This window comes from Polypterus senegalus, chromosome 6, assembly GCF_016835505.1.
Source record: "Polypterus senegalus isolate Bchr_013 chromosome 6, ASM1683550v1, whole genome shotgun sequence".
Taxonomy (NCBI): domain Eukaryota; kingdom Metazoa; phylum Chordata; class Cladistia; order Polypteriformes; family Polypteridae; genus Polypterus; species Polypterus senegalus.
The window spans coordinates 185,045,866-185,064,997 of record NC_053159.1 but is presented as its reverse complement, the minus strand read 5'-3'; the positions used below and the strand labels follow the sequence as shown (position 1 = coordinate 185,064,997).

Here is a 19,132-nt window from a genome sequence, read left to right as displayed (position 1 = left end):
CATCCACTGAACAGGATCATCTCCAGACAGAGGAGCAGCTTCAGTGACAGACTGATGTCACCATCCTGCTCCACTGACAGACTGAGGAGACCCCACACTATGCGACTCTTCAATTCCACCCGGGGGGGATATATTTACATTGTTATCACTCTTTAATTTAATATTGTTATTATCAGTATGCTGCTGCTGGAGTTTGTGAATTTCCCCTTGGGATTAATAAAGTATCTATCTATCTATTATATAATGCCTTCCTTATCTATCTATCTATCTATCTATCTATCTATCTATCTATCTATCTATCTATCTATATTATATAGTGCCTTTCCTATCTATCTATCTATCTATCTATCTATATTATATAGTGCCTTTCCTATTGATCTATCTATCTATCTATCTATCTATATTATATAGTGCCTTTCCTATCTATCTATCTATCTATCTATCTATCTATCTATCTATCTATCTATCTATCTATCTATCTATCTAACAGCTGAAGACCACTGCTTGCCCCTCAGCCCCTGGTCTTCACCGTTTGGTAAAACACCATTCTAACGGTAATTCTAGCCAGAAAAGGAAATGCATACTTTGCCTGGAAATGCTGTCAGCTACACTGGCGTTGTCCTCTGAAATGTTGTCACTGACATCGCTCACGTAGGACTCGTCATCTGACGCCTGCAACAAAAAGAGACATTAATTGGTAAGCGTTTTCAATTGAGGGAATCCTCTTCATCCTGGGCATGTTGGCACTGATATAAACACTTGATTATTTTGTTCCATTGTAACACTCGTCGAGACCCTTTTCCTGCTCCCGAGATGTCACGATTATAATACGCACTGCTCGAAAAGGCATAAGAGATGGACCAACACTACTGTCATACAAGCCACACAACAAATACAGAACACACCAATAGAAGATCAATAAATAGAAAGAAAATTGTGATTATGAGTATGGAGCATTCACACAACCAATAAATCAAATATTTAGGAAACCCCGCACTACGGCGCGCCCCTAAATGCACGAATTACGGTACAAAACACTCCAGAAATAAGCTGCTAATGCACTAATACAAATGAAGTAACGGTAAAAAAGCTCCTTGAAATGTCCGTACACCGATGACACATTTTTCCCTTAGTAGTCTGGAAGTTTCTCTGAGTCGCACCTTAAGTTCAGCGTCACTTCTCACAGGACCACCAGGCCTTCTCCCAAGTCCATCGTGGAAAGAAAAGGGACCTTCAATTTAATTGTATCCCCTTTTCCTTCAATAGAAATGGACCTTCTAATGGCTTCCTGTAGGTGTTGTATTTTCCTTTCAACTTTTTCAGCCCTCGTTATTTGGGCTCTCATTGGGCCTTCAAACCAAGTACTCCTTCCGAGGCAGTCCAAAAGTTTGCATGTCCCCTTCAGACTAATTTTTGACTATTTAAAGAAACGAAAGGTACGAACGGAACAGTTTTGTTGTGTTGGGAGTTGAAGGAAGAAAGATGTTAAAGATAAAAATTCTTTGCATATTGTTGCAGTTGTGAAGGTAACAGGCGACCCCGAAGGTGGCATGGGAGACTTTGAAACGTATCGCGTGATTACGATAGGGAATATGCGACCCTTGCATTGCCTATGTGCCATAAATGCTGACGTGCTAATGTCTTTAAGTGTGATGATTTGCTTCACCGCAATCAGCCATTCGTCAAACATCGTAGCCCGCAGATTTATTCTGTTGGAGCTGCAATGCAGCTTGCCATTACATGTTGATAGTAAGCAACGATGCTGACATCACATACCCAAACTTTAAATTCACTCACATGGTACCCATATTTTTGCTGGCACTGCAACTTGTGTACGCGTCACGTTAATTTCTGACGATGTGCTCAGAAGACAACAACAACAACATTTATTTCTATAGCACATTGTCGCAGATGCCAGGGGCGACGACCCGGCCGGGACGCCTTGGAGGACTGGAAATGGGCGTGTGCCCATCTGGGATCACGTGGGGGCCGCCTTCCTGGTTGCTTTAGGGGCCACGGGTTCAGGGCATGGAAGCCCCACCCTGTAGGGGCCCGTGGTCACCGCCAGGAGGCGCCCCAATGCCCTGGGGACTTGTGACCTCAGCACTTCCGCCACACCAGGAAGTGCTGGGGGGAAGATTTAGAAGGGCACCCGGAGAGCTGCCGGGAGAACAGCCGGCACTTCCGCCACGCTGGGGCGTGGCCAATGAGGGAATCCCGGGAGCCACCTGGGGCTCATCCGGGAGCGTATAAAAGGGGCCGTCTCCCTTCATTCGAGGCTAGAGTCGGGTGGAAGGAGGACAAGGCGTGAGAGAGGTGTGGAGGCGGCCTGAGAAGAAGGCATTTGTGGCCAGGACTGAGTGTTGGGGTGTTTTGTGCACATTGGACTGGGTCTTAGTGACCATAAGTATTGTACTGTATTTGTGTGGTGGTTGAAGAACAACATGTCCGCCTGTCTGTGTCCAGGTCAAGTCCACAACATTTTCATACAACTAATGTAGCTCAAAGTGCTTTACGTGATGAAGGAAAGAGAAATAAAAGACAAAGTAAGAATTAGAATCATAAGCGAATATCCTGCCGATCACCAAAGCGAGACTGGGGAGGATCGAGGACGATTGTCGATTGTTTAACCAACCCAGAGTGACTCACTTCACCAACCCAACATGACCCGTTCACATTGAATACAGCAGTGACTCACGGCCCACCAGCCACAACCATAGTTTAAGAAACCCTGATCTTGAGGAATTTACGTAAAAAAGTCAATATTAGATCACCAGGTGCAAGGAGAGCCGCCATTTGTTCGTCTTTGCAGGGTAATCTTGGCTGAGGACGTTGCAGCTCAACAGGAAGAACAACTGCGGCCAAAGTAAGACATTGTTTGGCTGGTAAGTGGCATAAAGCCCAAATAGGGCTTTGCGAGGAGACCTTCATGTTTATTAGTGCTGGTGACAATGAGTCCCCTATTTGGAGTTCTGAGAGTGACAGGCATTTGGCATCACTCTTACACATACAAACGCCAAGCCCAGGTGAAGCAGGTCTTTATTTCATAAAACGTTATGGCAAAAAAAAAATGAAAAAGTCTCAGCATGTCAGGCAAATCAATTAACGAGTCTTTATGCTTAACAGAACCATTCGCACAGATGGAGAGGACGTCACAAAGGGCCAAATACAGTTAGGTCCATCAATATTTGGACAGACAACTTTTTTCTCATTTTGGTTCTGTACATTGGCACAATGAATTTTAAATGAAACAACTCCGATGCAGTTGAAGTGCAGACTTTCAGCTTTAATTCAGTGGGTTGAACAACAAGATCACATAAAAATGTGAGGCAACTAAAGCATTTTTAACACAATCCCTTTATTTCAGGGGCTCAAAAGTCATTGGACAATCGACTCAAATGCTATTTCATGGGCAGGTGTGTTCAAGTCCGTCGTTATGTCTTATCAATGAAGCAGATAAAAGGCCTGGAGTTGATCTCAGGTGTGGTGTTTGCGTGTGGAAGATTTTGCTGTGAACTGACAACATGCGGTCAAAGGAGCTCTCCATGCAGGTGACAGAAGCCATCCTTAAGCTGCAAAAACAGAAAAAACCCATCCGAGAAATTTCTACAATATTACGAGTGGCAAAATCTCCAGTTTGGTACATCCTGAGAAAGAAAGCAAGCACTGGTGAACTCAGCAACGCAAAAAGACCTGAACGTCCACAGAAGACAACAGTGGTGGGTGATCGCAGAATCATTTCCATGGTGAAGAGAAACCCGTTCACAACAGCCAGCCAAGTGAACAACACTCTCCAGGGCTTGGTCGGCGTATCGATATCCAAGTCTACCATAAAGAGAAGACTGCATGAAAGTCAATACAGAGGGTGCACTGCAAGGTGCCAGCCACTCATAAGTCTCAAGAATAGAAAGGCTAGATTGGACTTTGCTAAAGAACATCTAAAAAAAGCCAACACAGTTCTGGACAAACATTCTTTGGACAGATGAAACCAAGATCAACCTCTACCAGAATGATGAAGGCAAGAAAAAAGGATGGAGAAGGCGTAGAACAGCTCATTATCCAAAGCATAGCACATCATCTGTAAAACAAGGTGGAGTCAGGCAGTGTGATGGCTGCCAGTGGCACTGGGACACTCGTGTTTATTGATGATGTGACACAGGACAGAAGCAGCCGAATGAATTCTGAGGTGTTCAGAGACATACTGTCTGCTCAAATCCAGCTAAATGACGTCAAATTGATTGGGCGGCGGGCGTTTCATGATACAGATGGACAATGACCCAAAACATACAGCCAAAGCAACCCAGGGGTTTATTAAAGCAAAGAAGTGGAAACTTCTTGAATGGCCAAGTCAGTCACCTGATCTTCACCCAACTGAGCAGGCATTTCACTTGTTGAAGACTAAACTTCAGACAGAAAGGCCCACAAACAAACCACAACTGAAAGTAAAGGCCTGGCAGAGCATTAAAAAGGAGGAAACCCAGCGTCTGGTGATGCCCAGGAGTTCAAGACTTCAGGCTGGCATTGCCAGCAAAGGGTTTTCAACCAAGTATTAGAAATGAACATTTGATTTCCAGTTATTTAATTTGTCCAATGACTTTTGAGCCCCTGAAATAAAGGGATTGTGTTAAAAATACTTTAGTCGCCTCACATTTTTATGCAATCGTTTTGTTCACTGAATTAAAGCTGAAAGTCTGCACTTCAACTGCATCAGAGTTGTTTCATTTAAAATTCATTGTTGTCATGTACAGAACCAAAATTAGAAAACAGTCGTCTCTGTCCAAATATTTATGGACCTAACTGTATATTAATTGGTACTGTTCAATGTTTCGTCTCGGGCAGAGGGGACCACATGGGGACTTCATCCAGGTCTTCCAAATCCTCAAAGGCATCGATCAAGTAGATCCGGCAACATTCTTTCATCTTAAGGGTGAATCACCTCCTCGAGGACATCAGTGGGCATTAAGGGGACGTGCAGTTAAGACTGAAGCCAGGAAGCTCTTCTTTATGCAAAGAGTCACGGGAATCTGGAAGATACTACAGAGACGTGGAGTTGAAGAAGAAACCTTGATAACCTTTAAGAAGAATCCGGATGAGATGTTGAGACAACATTAGCGAAACAGATGGGCTTTATGGACAGAAGGGTCTCCTCTCATTTGTCAAACTCTAATATCAAGTTTTGTGCCTGCAAAGGTGGCAGGATGTGGACGCAGCACTATCCACCTTTGGGGTCTGGCTTGATGAGGGTCCTCTTGTTTTGAAAGGGCAAATTCTGCACTGATCAAAGTGCTAGTCCTTGCCAGCCTGTGCCAACAAAATGCAAAGTTTTGGCAGGAGGCGATCATTAGCAATCAACTGTTCATGGTCCCAGTAGTCCAAATCGGTGACTAATGTTGGGAGAACTCCAAGAATCAGTGGCCAGCAAGGCAGACCACCGCCACGTGTGTTTAATTACACTCAGACGCTGCCTTCCCTGTCTGCCTTATCTCGCCTGTTCACGCGTGTCTCATTAATTTTTCACTTGTCAGAAACACAAGTGAGACATCAATAACGCTTTATCTGAATTCCCAGCCGCTCAACAATACACACACACACACACACACACACATACACACACACATACAGAGCCCCCTCCCCACTAAGGTACTTACCTCATTCTCAGATGAACTTGCTGACAAAAGCACTTCCTGTGCATCAAAGAATTCCGAAACGGATTCCGACATGGAGAGCCTGCTCTCATTGGAGACCTGCTGTGTCAGGGGGATGCCGACATGGATTTGATCGCTGGGCTGGAAAAGAGAGAGACACACAGAGACTGGAAGTGATGAGGATGCAGAGCGATGGGCAGGGATGGTGGGTTAGTCATTAATGGTCCATGCTCTGCACCCGCACTCAGTGAAGAGCAACATCCAACCTCTACGTGACAGACTTCCAGGACAACACCACGGACTACCTGACCAACAGACAGCAGTGTGTAAGGCTGAGGGGCTAGGTGTCCGAAATGGTCGGGTGTGATACTGGAGCACCTCAGGCAACTGTCCTGTCCTGTCCTGCCTCCCTTCCTGCTCACTTCGACACGATGGACTTCCAGCACAATATCAGACATTTTTAGATAACTCGTCCATCAATAGGCTGCTTTAATAATGGGGACGAGTCAGAGTAGGAGAAAGTCGTGGAGGACTTCGTCTTGTGGTTTAACTCAACATTAGTAAGACAAACAAGTTGGTGATGGATGTCCGGCGTGCCAATGAGCCTCTGGGTCCAGTCACCAGGGGGAGGATGTGGAATTGGTGCAGAACTACAAGTACCTGGGGGTCCACATACACAGCAAACCGGACAGGAGTGACAACACAAGGACAGTCAGGGCAGACTGGACTTCCTAAGGAGACTCAGGTCTTTAGATATGTGCAGAAAGTACAGAAAATTGTATTCTTAAAATTGTTAAATCTCTACGCATTATTAGCATCTGAGAAAAGTAGACCTTATGTCTTACTAAGCATTAAAGATTCAAGAGTTAGGATTAAAAATACTTATGCCTACATTTTCTTATTGTTCTGTATGAGCCAGAAACCACCAAGAGTTTATTAAGCCAAAGCTTTGACGTGCAGGAGTGATGGAGAAGGACGGGTCCCTCGCTTAGATGTGAACTCTTTGGTTGTCAATCAATGTAGCAAGCAAGCTGAGATAGTAGGGGGAGACGATAGCCCTTATCAGACAGAGAAGATGAACAGAGCGGGGTTTTACACCCCCTTAACGCTAGAATCCCTGAAGCCTATGAAAAAACTCGTAATCCTGGCCCACCTTAAATTCCTTCACACCTCTACCATCAGCGTCTTTTGTTTTATAAATGAGTCGATCAGTACAAGCAGCAAGCTACACCGGTAGCATGGCACTGCCAGCTCTAAACACTAGCGCGGCGAATTGCTTGCATACTGAAGTGACTTTAGCGGCAGGTGGAAGTCCCATTTTACTTTGTCATGCCAAGCAGAGTTGTGTTGCAGTGCAGGAGTCTATTAACTGGCGAAAGCAACGGCAAGAAGCTGTCTGTTGTTACGGTCCTGCCTTTGTCATGTCTGATAGCGGTCACAGGACATCGTATCTTTAATTGCTGGTACAACAAATAGTTCTTAGCAGGTATCATCCACAGTGAATGAAGAAGAACGGCATTAGCTCACAGAGGGAGAGGAAAGTTCGTTGTACCACGTGAACGTCACTGAGAGAATAAAACAAAAATCGCTAACTTTTACAAATAGCCGAAATTTACACCGGGTGTTACAGACTCAAATCAAATGTATATTTTTACCTCTCTATTTTATAAAAAAAAATCTTCGATGCGACAAGTCTTTTTGGAAGACAGATTTTTTTCAAGTCCCACGAACATCAACTTACTTACTGTATATCCCGAAGAATATCTACAACCGTTAACACTGTCCAGTCTTCCACGGCACCAATTACTGTAGAAAGAAGGATGTATTCAAGAAAGGTAATGTAGTACATCTTCAGGGGATAACATTAGACACCAAAGGAGATCTTCATATGCCATTTGTATTAAAACGTTTACAGTTTCCTGTTACAATAGCTTTTGCTATGACAATTAACAAATCACAGGAACAAACATTCGAAAAAGTCAGTTTATTTATTAGAGAGAAAGAAACGAACTTCATTCACGGGCAGTTATACGTCGAGTTGATGCAAATGTAACAATTCCCATGAAAACAGAAATATGGTTAAATTGTACATCCACATCCCCATACGTGAGTGGCAGAACCGTAAGGAGGCTAGCGCGTAGTGTGGGCAAGGTCGATGGCAAGCGAAGCAAGCAGAGGGCAAAGCCCCCCAGTATTATATTAATAATAATAATAGCAGCTCACTACTCAAGATGCAAAGCACTGAGACTCGAACCGGCAACCTTTTAGTTGTTGGACAGCAGTTCTTATCTCTGCACCATCCAGGAATACGTATTAGCTTTCTGCCGATTGACGTTTGACTGCCACATGTAAATTGAATGTTTTTTTTTTTTTTTTACTTTGGTTATATTCTTGAATAAAAGCGCATGTGTTAATTTGATATTTGGACTGAAGCCTTCACACATTATACACTTCTCGTCATTATTAGTATACTGTAACATGAAAATAGTTTCTGCTTTAGGTATGTGTTCAGCATTTCTTGCATTTGTTTCCTTTCATCCTACACTTACCCAGATCTTTGTAGGCACAGAACACACATGAAATGCATGTATTCCAAATAACGAGATAATGTATTAAGTACCCGATACATCTCCAAGCACCTCACCTCACACACAAATAAGGAGACTTGGCTTGAGCTGGGAGAGTTGAGCTCCGTCAAGGCAAGCGATGGGACAGCAGGGTGCTTGTGCTGATCGACGTATTTACAAAACAAAAGACGCTGATGGAAAGGTGTGAAGGGATTTAAGGTGGGCTGGGATGAGGAGTTTTTCCATAGGCTTCATGGATTCTAGTGGAAACTAAGAATTATTGGGGGCAAGACTTGAGCAATGGTATGCTAGAAGTCAGATGAGGAAGAATAATGACTGAAATGATAAGAATTATAATAAAAGACAAAGAGTGCCCATTTCTGGGGGCTCATTGCATGCGCGCCATACAATAAAACTTAATTCTGCTGTCTCCCGAGTGCATGCATTGGGACTGAGGGCGCCCCTGCCATGTCAGCCTGCTTCAACAAAAGCTGGGGGACTGAACGTGGAAGTGGTGCAGAGCAACAAGTAACCTGGGGGTCCACATAAACAGCAAACCAGACTGGTCTGACAACACAAGAAGGACCAGGGCATACTGGACTTCCCAAGGGGACTCAGGTCTTTCGATGTGTGCAGCAAACTGCTGGAAATGTTCTACTGGTCCATAGTAGCCAGTGTGGTATTCTGCGGTGTGCTCTGCTGGGGAAGCAACCTGAGCTCAAAAGAAATACATTGCGTGAACCAACCTATCAGCAAAGCCTGCGCCATCACAGTAGCGTTTCTTGACACACTACCACTGAATACATTGTTGGTTGATAGACCACAGTGTTGGTCTATCTGAGAGAGGATGTGAAGTGTTGTTCATTATGCCACTCAGTTTTGTCTTCATCCTCTCCTTCTCTATGACGTCCAGAGGGTCCAGAGTGTATCTTATACCTGTGCCTATCCTTTTTAATTAGCTTGTTGATTCGATGGGCCTCTTTTGAAGTGACGTCACCAGCCGAGCATACCACACAGGCCATCACAGAGTTGGAGAACATGTGAAGGATGTCACTTCCCATATTTAAAGAATGCAGTCTTCCTCAAGTTCCTCTGTGTTACAAGAGCAAACCAACCTGTCAGTAATGTGGACCCCAAGTACTTCTAAGAATACACTCCTAAATAGTGCTCGGGTGTAGAGGCTCTTTGGTGCGATGAAAGTCCATAAGCAGTTCCTCGGTTTTGCTGATGTGGAGTTACTGATGATTCTCAAAGTTCTCCACCTGACTCTTCTCCTTCATTTCTCTTCTCTCTTTGGAACAATCTGCCACTCCATATCAGATCTTCTCCCTTTGTCTATTGCAGTGGTTCTCAATCTGTGGGGTGGGCCCCCCTAAGAGGGGCGCAAAGTAACAAAAAGGGGGGCGCGAAGATGTGAAAAAAAGAAAACAAGAATCAAAACCAAAACCAAAAGAAATGAACTTAAACTACATTCTGATACTAGAAAAATAAATATAGAGTTAGATAAATATCGATAAAAGTTAAGTAGGTATAATAAAATATGCATCTATGATATATCATTAATTAAAAAAGAACAAATTGGTATTAGTGGGCTCCTTTCAAAAAAACGATAGAGGGGCGAGATTAAAACTGTTATGAAAACTCGGGTCGCAAATACTTAAAGGTTGAGAAACGCTATTGAGAATTTTTAGACTCCGTTAAACACTTTTTCTCCTCTGCCTTTTATGGTGGGTGAGGTCATCGGGAGAGGGAAGATAGATTTTCAATAGTTTTTGCTAACTGTTATATTAAAATAATTATTTTTATAGTAGCCTTTCATGTTTCTTTGTACAGCACTTTATCATCCATCTATTATCCAACCCGCTATATCCTAACTACAGGGTCATGGGGGACTCCTGGAGCCAATCCCAGCCAAAAGGCAGGAAACAAACCCTGGGCAGGGTGCCAGCCCACTGCAGGGCACGTGCACACACACACATGGGACAATTTAGAATCGCCAATGCACCTCACCTGCACGTCTTTGGATTGTGGCAGGAAACCCACGCAGACACGGGGAGAACATGCAAACTCCACGCAGGCAGGACCAGGGAAGTGAACCCGAGTCTCCTAACTGCAAGGCAGCAGCGCTACCCACTGCGCCACCGTGCTGCCCGCACTTTATCAATGTCAATGTCAATGTATTTATATAGCACATTTAAAACAACATAGGAATGCTGTGGCCAAAGTGCTTTACAATAATAGAATAAAAGAAAAACATACAAATAACATGAAAAACATAAATAGAAATAAAATAAATGAACATAAATAAAATAAATAATAAACAGAAGTAAGATTACATAATCACAATAAGGAAACCATCAGTATTACTGAAGGTCACGGAATACACGTGAATAGAAATGAGTCTTTAATCTCGTTTTGAATTGTCGACGACTCCTCTATGTGACGAGGTAACGAGTTCCACAGGCGAGGAGCAGCAGCAGCACAAGTCCTGTCTGTCCCCCTTAGTTTGACACTCGGTACGAGGGACAACAGGAGACAACTGACCAGAAGATCTAAGCACTCTCGATGGCTGGTGTAAAGCACACAATTCAGATAAATAGGCAGGAGCATGACCATGTAAAGATTTAAAAACTAGCAACAAGATTTTAAAATCAATTCGAAAACTGACAGGCAGCCAGTGTAAAGAAGTTAATATTGGAGAAACAGAATCCGACTTTCTTGCCCCAACCAGGAAGCGAGCGGCAGCATTCTGGACCAACTGTAACCTGCGTATCAGAGATTTGCTAATCCCAGAATACAGCGAGTTGCAGTAATCAAGGCGAGAGAAGATAAAAGCATGAGTAGCTTTCTCAAGATCCCTAGCAGATAAAAAATGCTCGATCTTACCTAATAGATGAAGGGAAAAGGCAACTCTTGACTAGAGAATTAACTTGTTTCTCAAAAGAGAGGTTCCTGTCAAAGATAAGACCAAGACTGCGGACTTGAGGTTTGCAAAAGACAGAGAAAGAGCCGAGAAGTCCAAGATCAAATTGGGCTTTAGCTGATGGACCCTCTATAAGCACCTCCATTTTATTTTGATTCAGATCAAGAAAATTATTAGCCATCCAGGATCTTAGTTCAGAAAGACAGTTGTGCAGTTGATTCATTTCAGAGTTGCAGACGGGAATATAAACCTGAGTATCATCAGCATAGCAGGGAAAAGAATAAGATAGGACCCAAAATGGATCCCTGAGGAACATCATAGTTTAGAAGAGCAGTAGACAAAAAAGAGAATTTAACGTCACTGAACAGTGTCTACCAGTTAGATCTGACCTGAACCAGTTAAGAGAAGCCCCTTTAAGCCCAACAAGATGTTCAAGCCACAACAGCAATATCTCATGGTCGATAGTGTCAGGTCCTTTGGTACAACTTCTGTTGTTTTTAAATGTGCTTTATAAATACATTTGATTGATTGATTGATTGACTGATTGATCTCCCTTATCAGTACACCCCATAAGGGCAGAATCATCTGAGAACTTCTACAAGTGGCCTGACTGGCTGATGTATTTATTGTCTGAGGTGTACAGAGTGACAAGAAGAGAAATGGAGACAGGGCTACTCTCCTTGTGGTGCTCACATCCATTGAATTTTAGGGGGCTCAGAAACTCCTCTATTTCCGGCGCCGCATCCGAGTGGCAGCCTTTCCAGCAGCTCCGTATATGACTTTATCTTTTACCTTTTTATCTCTATTTTTCTCTATTTCACTGATCACTTCTACCACTTTCTTTTATGTGGAATTGCTCCCTGGACACTTTTTACTATTTTACTATTTGACATGGATTGTTACACTCCGAGAATCGCCTATTCAAGTAGTCAGCTTAAAGCACTGAGAAGAAATGCTTATGCTGGTGTGGTTCCTTATTTACCTGACGAGGTAAGAAGACGATATCGGGGCAGCCGAGCCAGCGCTAAGATAAAAGATAAGATTAAATCGAAACAACTTGAGAGAAAATGGCGTTATAAGCCTTCTGTAATCCTAGGAAATGTGAACTCACTACCAAATAAGATCGACGAACTGGCTGTGCTGGTGAAAAATGTCAGAACCTACAGAGAATGCAGCTTGCTGTGTTTTAGTGAAACGTGGCTAACGCTATCATCCCAGATGCTAACGTGGAGCTACCCGGTTTAGCACAGTTAGAGCGGACAGAGACGCAAGTACCTGTGGAAGAAGAAAGGAGGAGGACTCGCTCTCTATGTCAATACAAAGTGGTGCAACTCAGGACATGTAAACGTTAAAATCTCCACTTGCTGCAGGGACATCGAACTGTTGGCCGTAAGTCTGCGTCCCTATTACTTGCCCAGAGAGTTTGGACACGTGATTGCTGTTATTGTTTACATCCCCCCTCAAGCGAACTCGGAGATATCAAGTGACATCATCCATTCCGCAGTTGCTAAGTTACAAACGCAGCACCCTGAGGCACTTGTGCTAATCGCTGGAGACTTTAACCATGTGACGCTGGACAAAACATTACCTGCCTTCTCCCAGTATGTGGATTGTAACACCCGGGGAAACAGGACTATCGACCTACTGTATGCAACCGTTAAAGACGCATACAGCCACCCCACTGCCTGCGCTTGGGAAAGCAGATCATAACCTGGTTCTGCTTCAGCCTCAATACAAACCAAGAGTGAGGGCGCTACCTACAACCACACGCCATTCAGGAAGTGGTCCCTGAGGCAGAGCAGGCTCTGAGAGACTGCTTTGGAACTACAGACTGGGATATATTGCTTGGGTCACATAGTGAGAACATTGAAGAGGCTGTTGAATGCACAACTGATTACATCAACTTCTGTATGGACATTGTAGTTCCAGTAAGAACAGTATGCTGCTATGCTAACAACAAGCCATGGATTACAAGTGACATCAAGGGCCTTTTGAACCAGAAGAAAAGGGCTTTTAAAGGTGGTGATCAGCATGAGCTCAAGCGTGCAGAAGGAACTCCGAGTCCAGCTCAGGGCGCGAAAGAGCAGTACAGGAGAAAGCTGGAGCAGAAGTTGCAGAACAACAGCATGAAGGAAGTGTGGGATGGGATGAAGATTATCACTGGCTGCAGCTCAAGCGGGTGCCGCCATCGAGAGAGACGTGGAGAGAGCAAACCAAATGAACAACTTCTTTAATAGGTTTGATCACAGTAACCCACTCTCACCTCGGAGTACTGCATCCTCCAACCATCCTTCTGCTGATACCAGCATAGGTGAGACATCCCCACCCACAATTACAGCAGCCCAGGTGAGCAGAGAGCTGAAAAGACTTTGTGCCAGCAAAGCAGCGGGTCCAGATGGTGTATCGCCACGACTGCTGAAGGCCTGTGCGTTGGAACTGGGGAGTCCTCTACAGCGCATCTTCAACCTGAGCCTGGAACGGGGAGAGTCCCAAGGCTTTGGAAAACATCTTGTATCACTCCTGTCCCAAAGGTATCACGTCCTAGTGAGCTGAATGACTTCCGGCCTGTTGCTCTGACGTCACATCTGATGAAGACCATGGAGCGGCTGCTGCTTCACCACCTGAGGCCACAGGTCCGCCACGCCCTCGACCCTCTGCAGTTTGCATACCAGGAGAAGGTGGGAGCGGAGGATGCCATCATCTATATGCTACACGATCCCTCTCCCACCTGGACAGAGGCAGTGGTGCTGTAAGAATTATGTTTTGGACTTCTCTAGCGCCTTCAACACCATCCAACCTCTGCTCCTTAGAGACAAGCTGACTGAGATGGGAGTAGATTCACACCTTGTGGCATGGATTGTGGACTATCTTACAGACAGACCTCAATATGTGCGTCTTGGGAACTGCAGGTCTGACATTGTGTTCAGCAATACAGGGCGCTGCAGGGGACTGTACTTTCTCCGGTCCTGTTCAATCTATATACATCAGACTTCCAATATGACTCAGAGTCCTGCCACGTGCAAAAGTTCGCTGATGACACTGCTATTGTGGGCTGCATCAGGAGTGGGCAGGAGGAGGAGTACAGAAAGTTAATCAAAGACTTTGTTAAATGGTGCGACTCAAACCACTTACACCTTAACACCAGCAAGACCAAGGAGCTGGTGGTGGATTTTAGGAGGCCCAGGCCCCTCATGGACCCTGTGATCATCAGAGGTGACTGTGTGCAGAGGGTGCAGACCTTAAATATCTGGGAGTGCAGCTGGATGACAAATTGGACTGGACTGCCAATACTGATGCTCTATGTAAGAAAGGTCAGAGCAGACTATACTTTCTGAGAAGGTTGGCATCCTTCAACATCTGCAGTAAGATGCTGCAGATGTTCTACCAGACGGTTGTGGCGAGTGCCCTCTTCTACGCGGTTGTGTGCTGGGGTGGCAGCATAAAGATGAAAGACGCCTCACGCCTGGACAAACTTGTTAAGAATGCAGTCTGTATTGCAGGAGTAAAGTTGGACAGTTTAACATCTGTGGCAGAGCGATGGGCGCTGAGCAGACTCCTGTCAATCATGAAGAATCCACTGCATCCACTTAACAGGATCATCTCCAGACAGAGGAGCAGCTTCAGTGACAGACTAAAGAGATCGTTCCTCCCCCACACTATGCGACTCTTCAATTCCACCCGGGGGAGTAAATGCTAACATTAATTTTATTTTAATTTTTTCATTTTTATTACTATTTAATTTAATATTGTTTCTTTGTATCAGTATACTGCTGCTGGATTATGTGAATTTCCCCTTGGGATTAATAAAGTATCTATCTATCTATCTATCTATCTATCTATCTATCTATCTATCTATCTATCTATCTATCTATCTAATCTATCTAACTAAAGCACCAGAAACGATGGGGTAAAAAAATATCCAAACATGAGTGAAATGATGAATATCACCGTTTAACCCAACCTGCTTGTCTTTTGGGCTCGTGAGAGGAAAACATGCGCAGCCATGGGGAGAAAGTGCAAACTCCACCAAGACAAGGACCAGACATGGAATTCAAACCCACAGCATTAGAGTGGCGAGGGAGCAGGGCTCACCACTCTAAAGGCAAAAATAATTTTCTCTGCATTGTACCAAATTAGTTATCTTTCTATTGGAGTGGCATGATAGGTAGGTAGTGTTTCATGGATGTAGTGTCTTGGGTTGTGTCCATTCACTCCCCTAGTTTTCATTTTCGGCCATGTTAGACCACTGAGCCCCAATAGCTGTGATTGGTAAAGAAAAAAAAAATCCAACATCTGTAAGCACAGACCTCTCCTTCATAATCACCTGGGGCCTCATGTAGAACGCCGTGCGTAGAACTCGCACTATAACATGGCGTAAGCACAAAAGCCGAAATGTGCTTACGCACAGAAAAATCCAGATGCAGGAATCTGTGCGTACTCCAACTTCCACGTTCTTCCGCTACATAAATCCCGATCAGCGTGAAAACTAACGCTCGTGCACGCGCTTTGTGTAACGCCCGAAATCCTCCCAGAATTACACCTATTTGAATATGCAAATCAATATAAATCGCCCTTAAGCGCAGCCTTCTGTGAAAAGACAATGGGAAAAGCACGGGGGAAAATATAAGAATTTCAACGAATACCAAGTGGAGGCAAAGGAAAAACATACTATTTGTTCAAATAAACTGTGGTATAATCAACAAAAGGAAGTTGATCGAGTGACATAGCGTGTTGGAGAAACTTGAAAGCTCACATCCACAAAATCGCACAGTGCCGGAAATAAAAAAGAAGTCACATATCAAAGTCGCCGTGAAAAGAAGAGTTGTAAGCCCACTGTCTGAGTGTCATATGAAAGATTATTAGGGTACAGAGAAAAAAGGCACACGGTGGGGAAAAAACACGAAATGTCAACTTTAATCTCGAATTTTCCACTTTAATCACATAGTTTATTTTGTCATTTAGTAGAACATTATAAACTTCATCTTAAAATCGTTTAATTAACCAGTTTCTCAAAATTACATCATAATTAAAGTAGCTGTTAAATGCTTTGTTTTGTATTTGATCTTCTACTCGTATGTGATCTATGTGTGTGAATCACTACTTGCTTCTTAAACTGGCTCTCTTCCTCCAACTGGACACAGAGTCCATTACATTTGTGATATTACAGCTCTCTGAATAACTAAAATACTGAGATGTATACGTGATGTCATTTTCACGATGATAGGAGCTAAAGCACATTATTAAACATGTGTTTCATGAGCCTCGTGCTCATGACAAGCATTTATCTTTTGTCGAAATTTGCCGCTGCGTTTTTAGCTGTGTTGTTATTTTCTCTTTCTGTTTTATATTCAATATATATTGGCGTAGCCGTCACTGCAGTCAGTGCTTTTCTTTCCCCAAGTAACCGATCGCCACACAATCAGCTCTGTAATAGACGTTAAGCCATCTGTAAGCTTAGCGCCGATTCTTCAAAACGTTTAAATAACATTGAAATATCTTCGTAGTACATGTTTAATTATTCTATCCTTCACGACACTCCCAGTGAAGAATATAGATTATTTAAATGAAGTTAAAGTTTTATGTGTATAATTTAACAAACATATTTTGCTGCATTTCACCTTAAAAATGATATCGTCATCTTATGTAAATACGCGCTTTATAAAGTGGCTCAGGTTGTGCGATATTATAACTGTAGTACAAGTTTACAGTGAGGTGATTGTACTTATAAGTTCTAACAGTTCTACAAGGAGCACTTGATTGACTGCATTTAAAGTTCTTGGGATTAAACTGTTTGTGAACCGCGAGGTCTGTACAGGAAAGGCTTTAAAACGTTCTGCCGTGGCTGAGACAGCGTGTCCTTGAAGCTGTATACCGATAATTCTCTTTCCGATCAGCTGCTGCTGTGATTCACACTCAGATACAGTGATATAAATACTCTGAGTGGTGCAGTGAGAGTAATATGGAAAAAGATGATCCGCTGTGGCAACTCCTAACGTGAGGAGCTGAAAGAAGAAGAAGAAGAAGAAGAAGAAGAAGTGAGAGTAACAACGCTAAAGCAGTTATGTTATTTGGAATACTATGGCTGTTCCCTGGACCATTATATTGTTACGAGTTAATTCCAATCAGATGCATTACACTAATAAACAATATGCGGTTAGTTTCTGTGTATTTATAAAGCCGCGTCATGAAAATAATGAGTAATCACACAAGAACAGTAGCACTGCTTTGACGCTGGATGCCGCCAGTTTGCAAAACCGAGCGGAGAACTGCGTACGACAAGGCATGAGGTACCGTGGAAAAGTGCGTGGCTTTACTCCAAGTGTAGGTTTTATACATCGCGATCTGAACGTGGAAAAGTTCTTACGCAACGTTTCTGTGCGTACGCACCGTTTATACATGAGGCCCCTGGTGGGCTGATGAGGTCGGTGTTGGTCAATGTTCGCTTACCTCATCGGGGCTGGGGATGATGTTCACGCTGACGACCTGTTCTGAGAGGGTCGACTCATTGTGGATGCGGTTAAGGCGTGTTCTCAGCTCAGCATTCTGCTTGAGTGCCTGTGGAACAGACGGAGGCAAAGACTAAATACTGCAGACCTTCACGAATGGAAGAATATCTCTCCATCAAGGCACACCCACCCAGTCAAGCCACACCCCACACACACACTGAGTCACGCCCACATTCCGCTTGAGACGGCCAGCCAAGTGAACCTTTAATGCATCCATCCAAATTCTGCACCCTACTGCACTGTCCTGTAAGTAACTACATAGTGTCACAGAACAATGGGACGCTGACATTGCTTTTGATGTTTTAACTATTTACTAATCACATTACCTGTCAATAGAAAAAATTTTTAAAATGTGATATTTGTTGCCCTACGTTTACCTTCAGCGTCTTTCCTCGGTGTCCTTGTGTGTCTGAACCTCTTTTTACTGGCACTCCCTCTGTCCAGTGCCTTTCCCTAATGCTTTATGCTTCTTATACTCTGTCTTTATTTTTAAGACACCCTTCTCGCCTCCTGTCCCGTTTTACAGTGGTGTGAAAAACTATTTGCCCCCTTCCTGATTTCTTATTCTTTTGCATGTTTGTCACACAAAATGTTTCTGATCATCAAACACATTTAACCATTAGTCAAATATAACACAAGTAAACACAAAATGCAGTTTTTAAATGATGGTTTTATTATTTAGGAGAAAAAAATCCAAACCTACATGGCCCTGTGTGAAAAAGTAATTGCCCCCTTGTTAAAAAATAACCTAACTGTGGTGTATCACACCTGAGTTCAATTTCCGTAGCCACCCCCAGGCCTGATTACTGCCACACCTGTTTCAATCAAGAAATCACTTCAATAGGAGCTGCCTGACACAGAGAAGTAGACCAAGAGCACCTCAAAAGCTAGACATCATGCCAAGATCCAAAGAAATTCAGGAACAAATGAGAACAGAAGTAATTGAGATCTATCAGTCTGGTAAAGGTTATAAAGCCATTTCTAAAGCTTTGGGACTCCAGCGAACCACAGTGAGAGCCATTATCCACAAATGGCAAAAACATGGAACAGTGGTGAACCTTCCCAGGAGTGGCCGGCTGACCAAAATTACCCCAAAACTGCAGAGACGACTCATCCGAGAGGTCACAAAAGACCCCAGGACAACATCTAAAGAACTGCAGGCCTCACTTGCCTCAATTAAGGTCAGTGTTCACGACTCCACCATAAGAAAGAGACTGGGCAAAAACGGCCTGCATGGCAGATTTCCAAGACGCAAAACCACTGTTAAGCAAAAGAACATTAGGGCTCGTCTCAATTTTGCTAAGAAACATCTCAATGATTGCCAAGACTTTTGGGAAAATACCTTGTGGACTGATGAGACAAAAGTTGAACTTTTTGGAAGGCAAATGTCCCGTTACATCTGGCGTAAAGGAACACAGCATTTCAGAAAAAGAACATCATACCAACAGTAAAATATGGTGGTGGTAGTGTGATGGTCTGGGGTTGTTTTGC

At 43.6% G+C, this 19,132-nt stretch overlaps 1 protein-coding gene across 1 annotated transcript in view; it reads right to left on the bottom strand.

The window, feature by feature from the left end:
* osbpl6 (oxysterol binding protein-like 6) overlaps positions 1–19,132 on the bottom strand; it is a 225,461-nt gene that overhangs the window by 50,300 nt on the left and 156,029 nt on the right. Inside the window, exons 12-14 of the mRNA XM_039757717.1 lie at positions 17,583–17,690; positions 5,649–5,786; positions 585–672 (exon numbers count right to left, since the gene is read on the bottom strand). Coding sequence (XP_039613651.1) covers positions 585–672; positions 5,649–5,786; positions 17,583–17,690 — 334 coding nt within the window. The remainder of the gene's footprint in view (positions 1–584; positions 673–5,648; positions 5,787–17,582; positions 17,691–19,132) is intronic.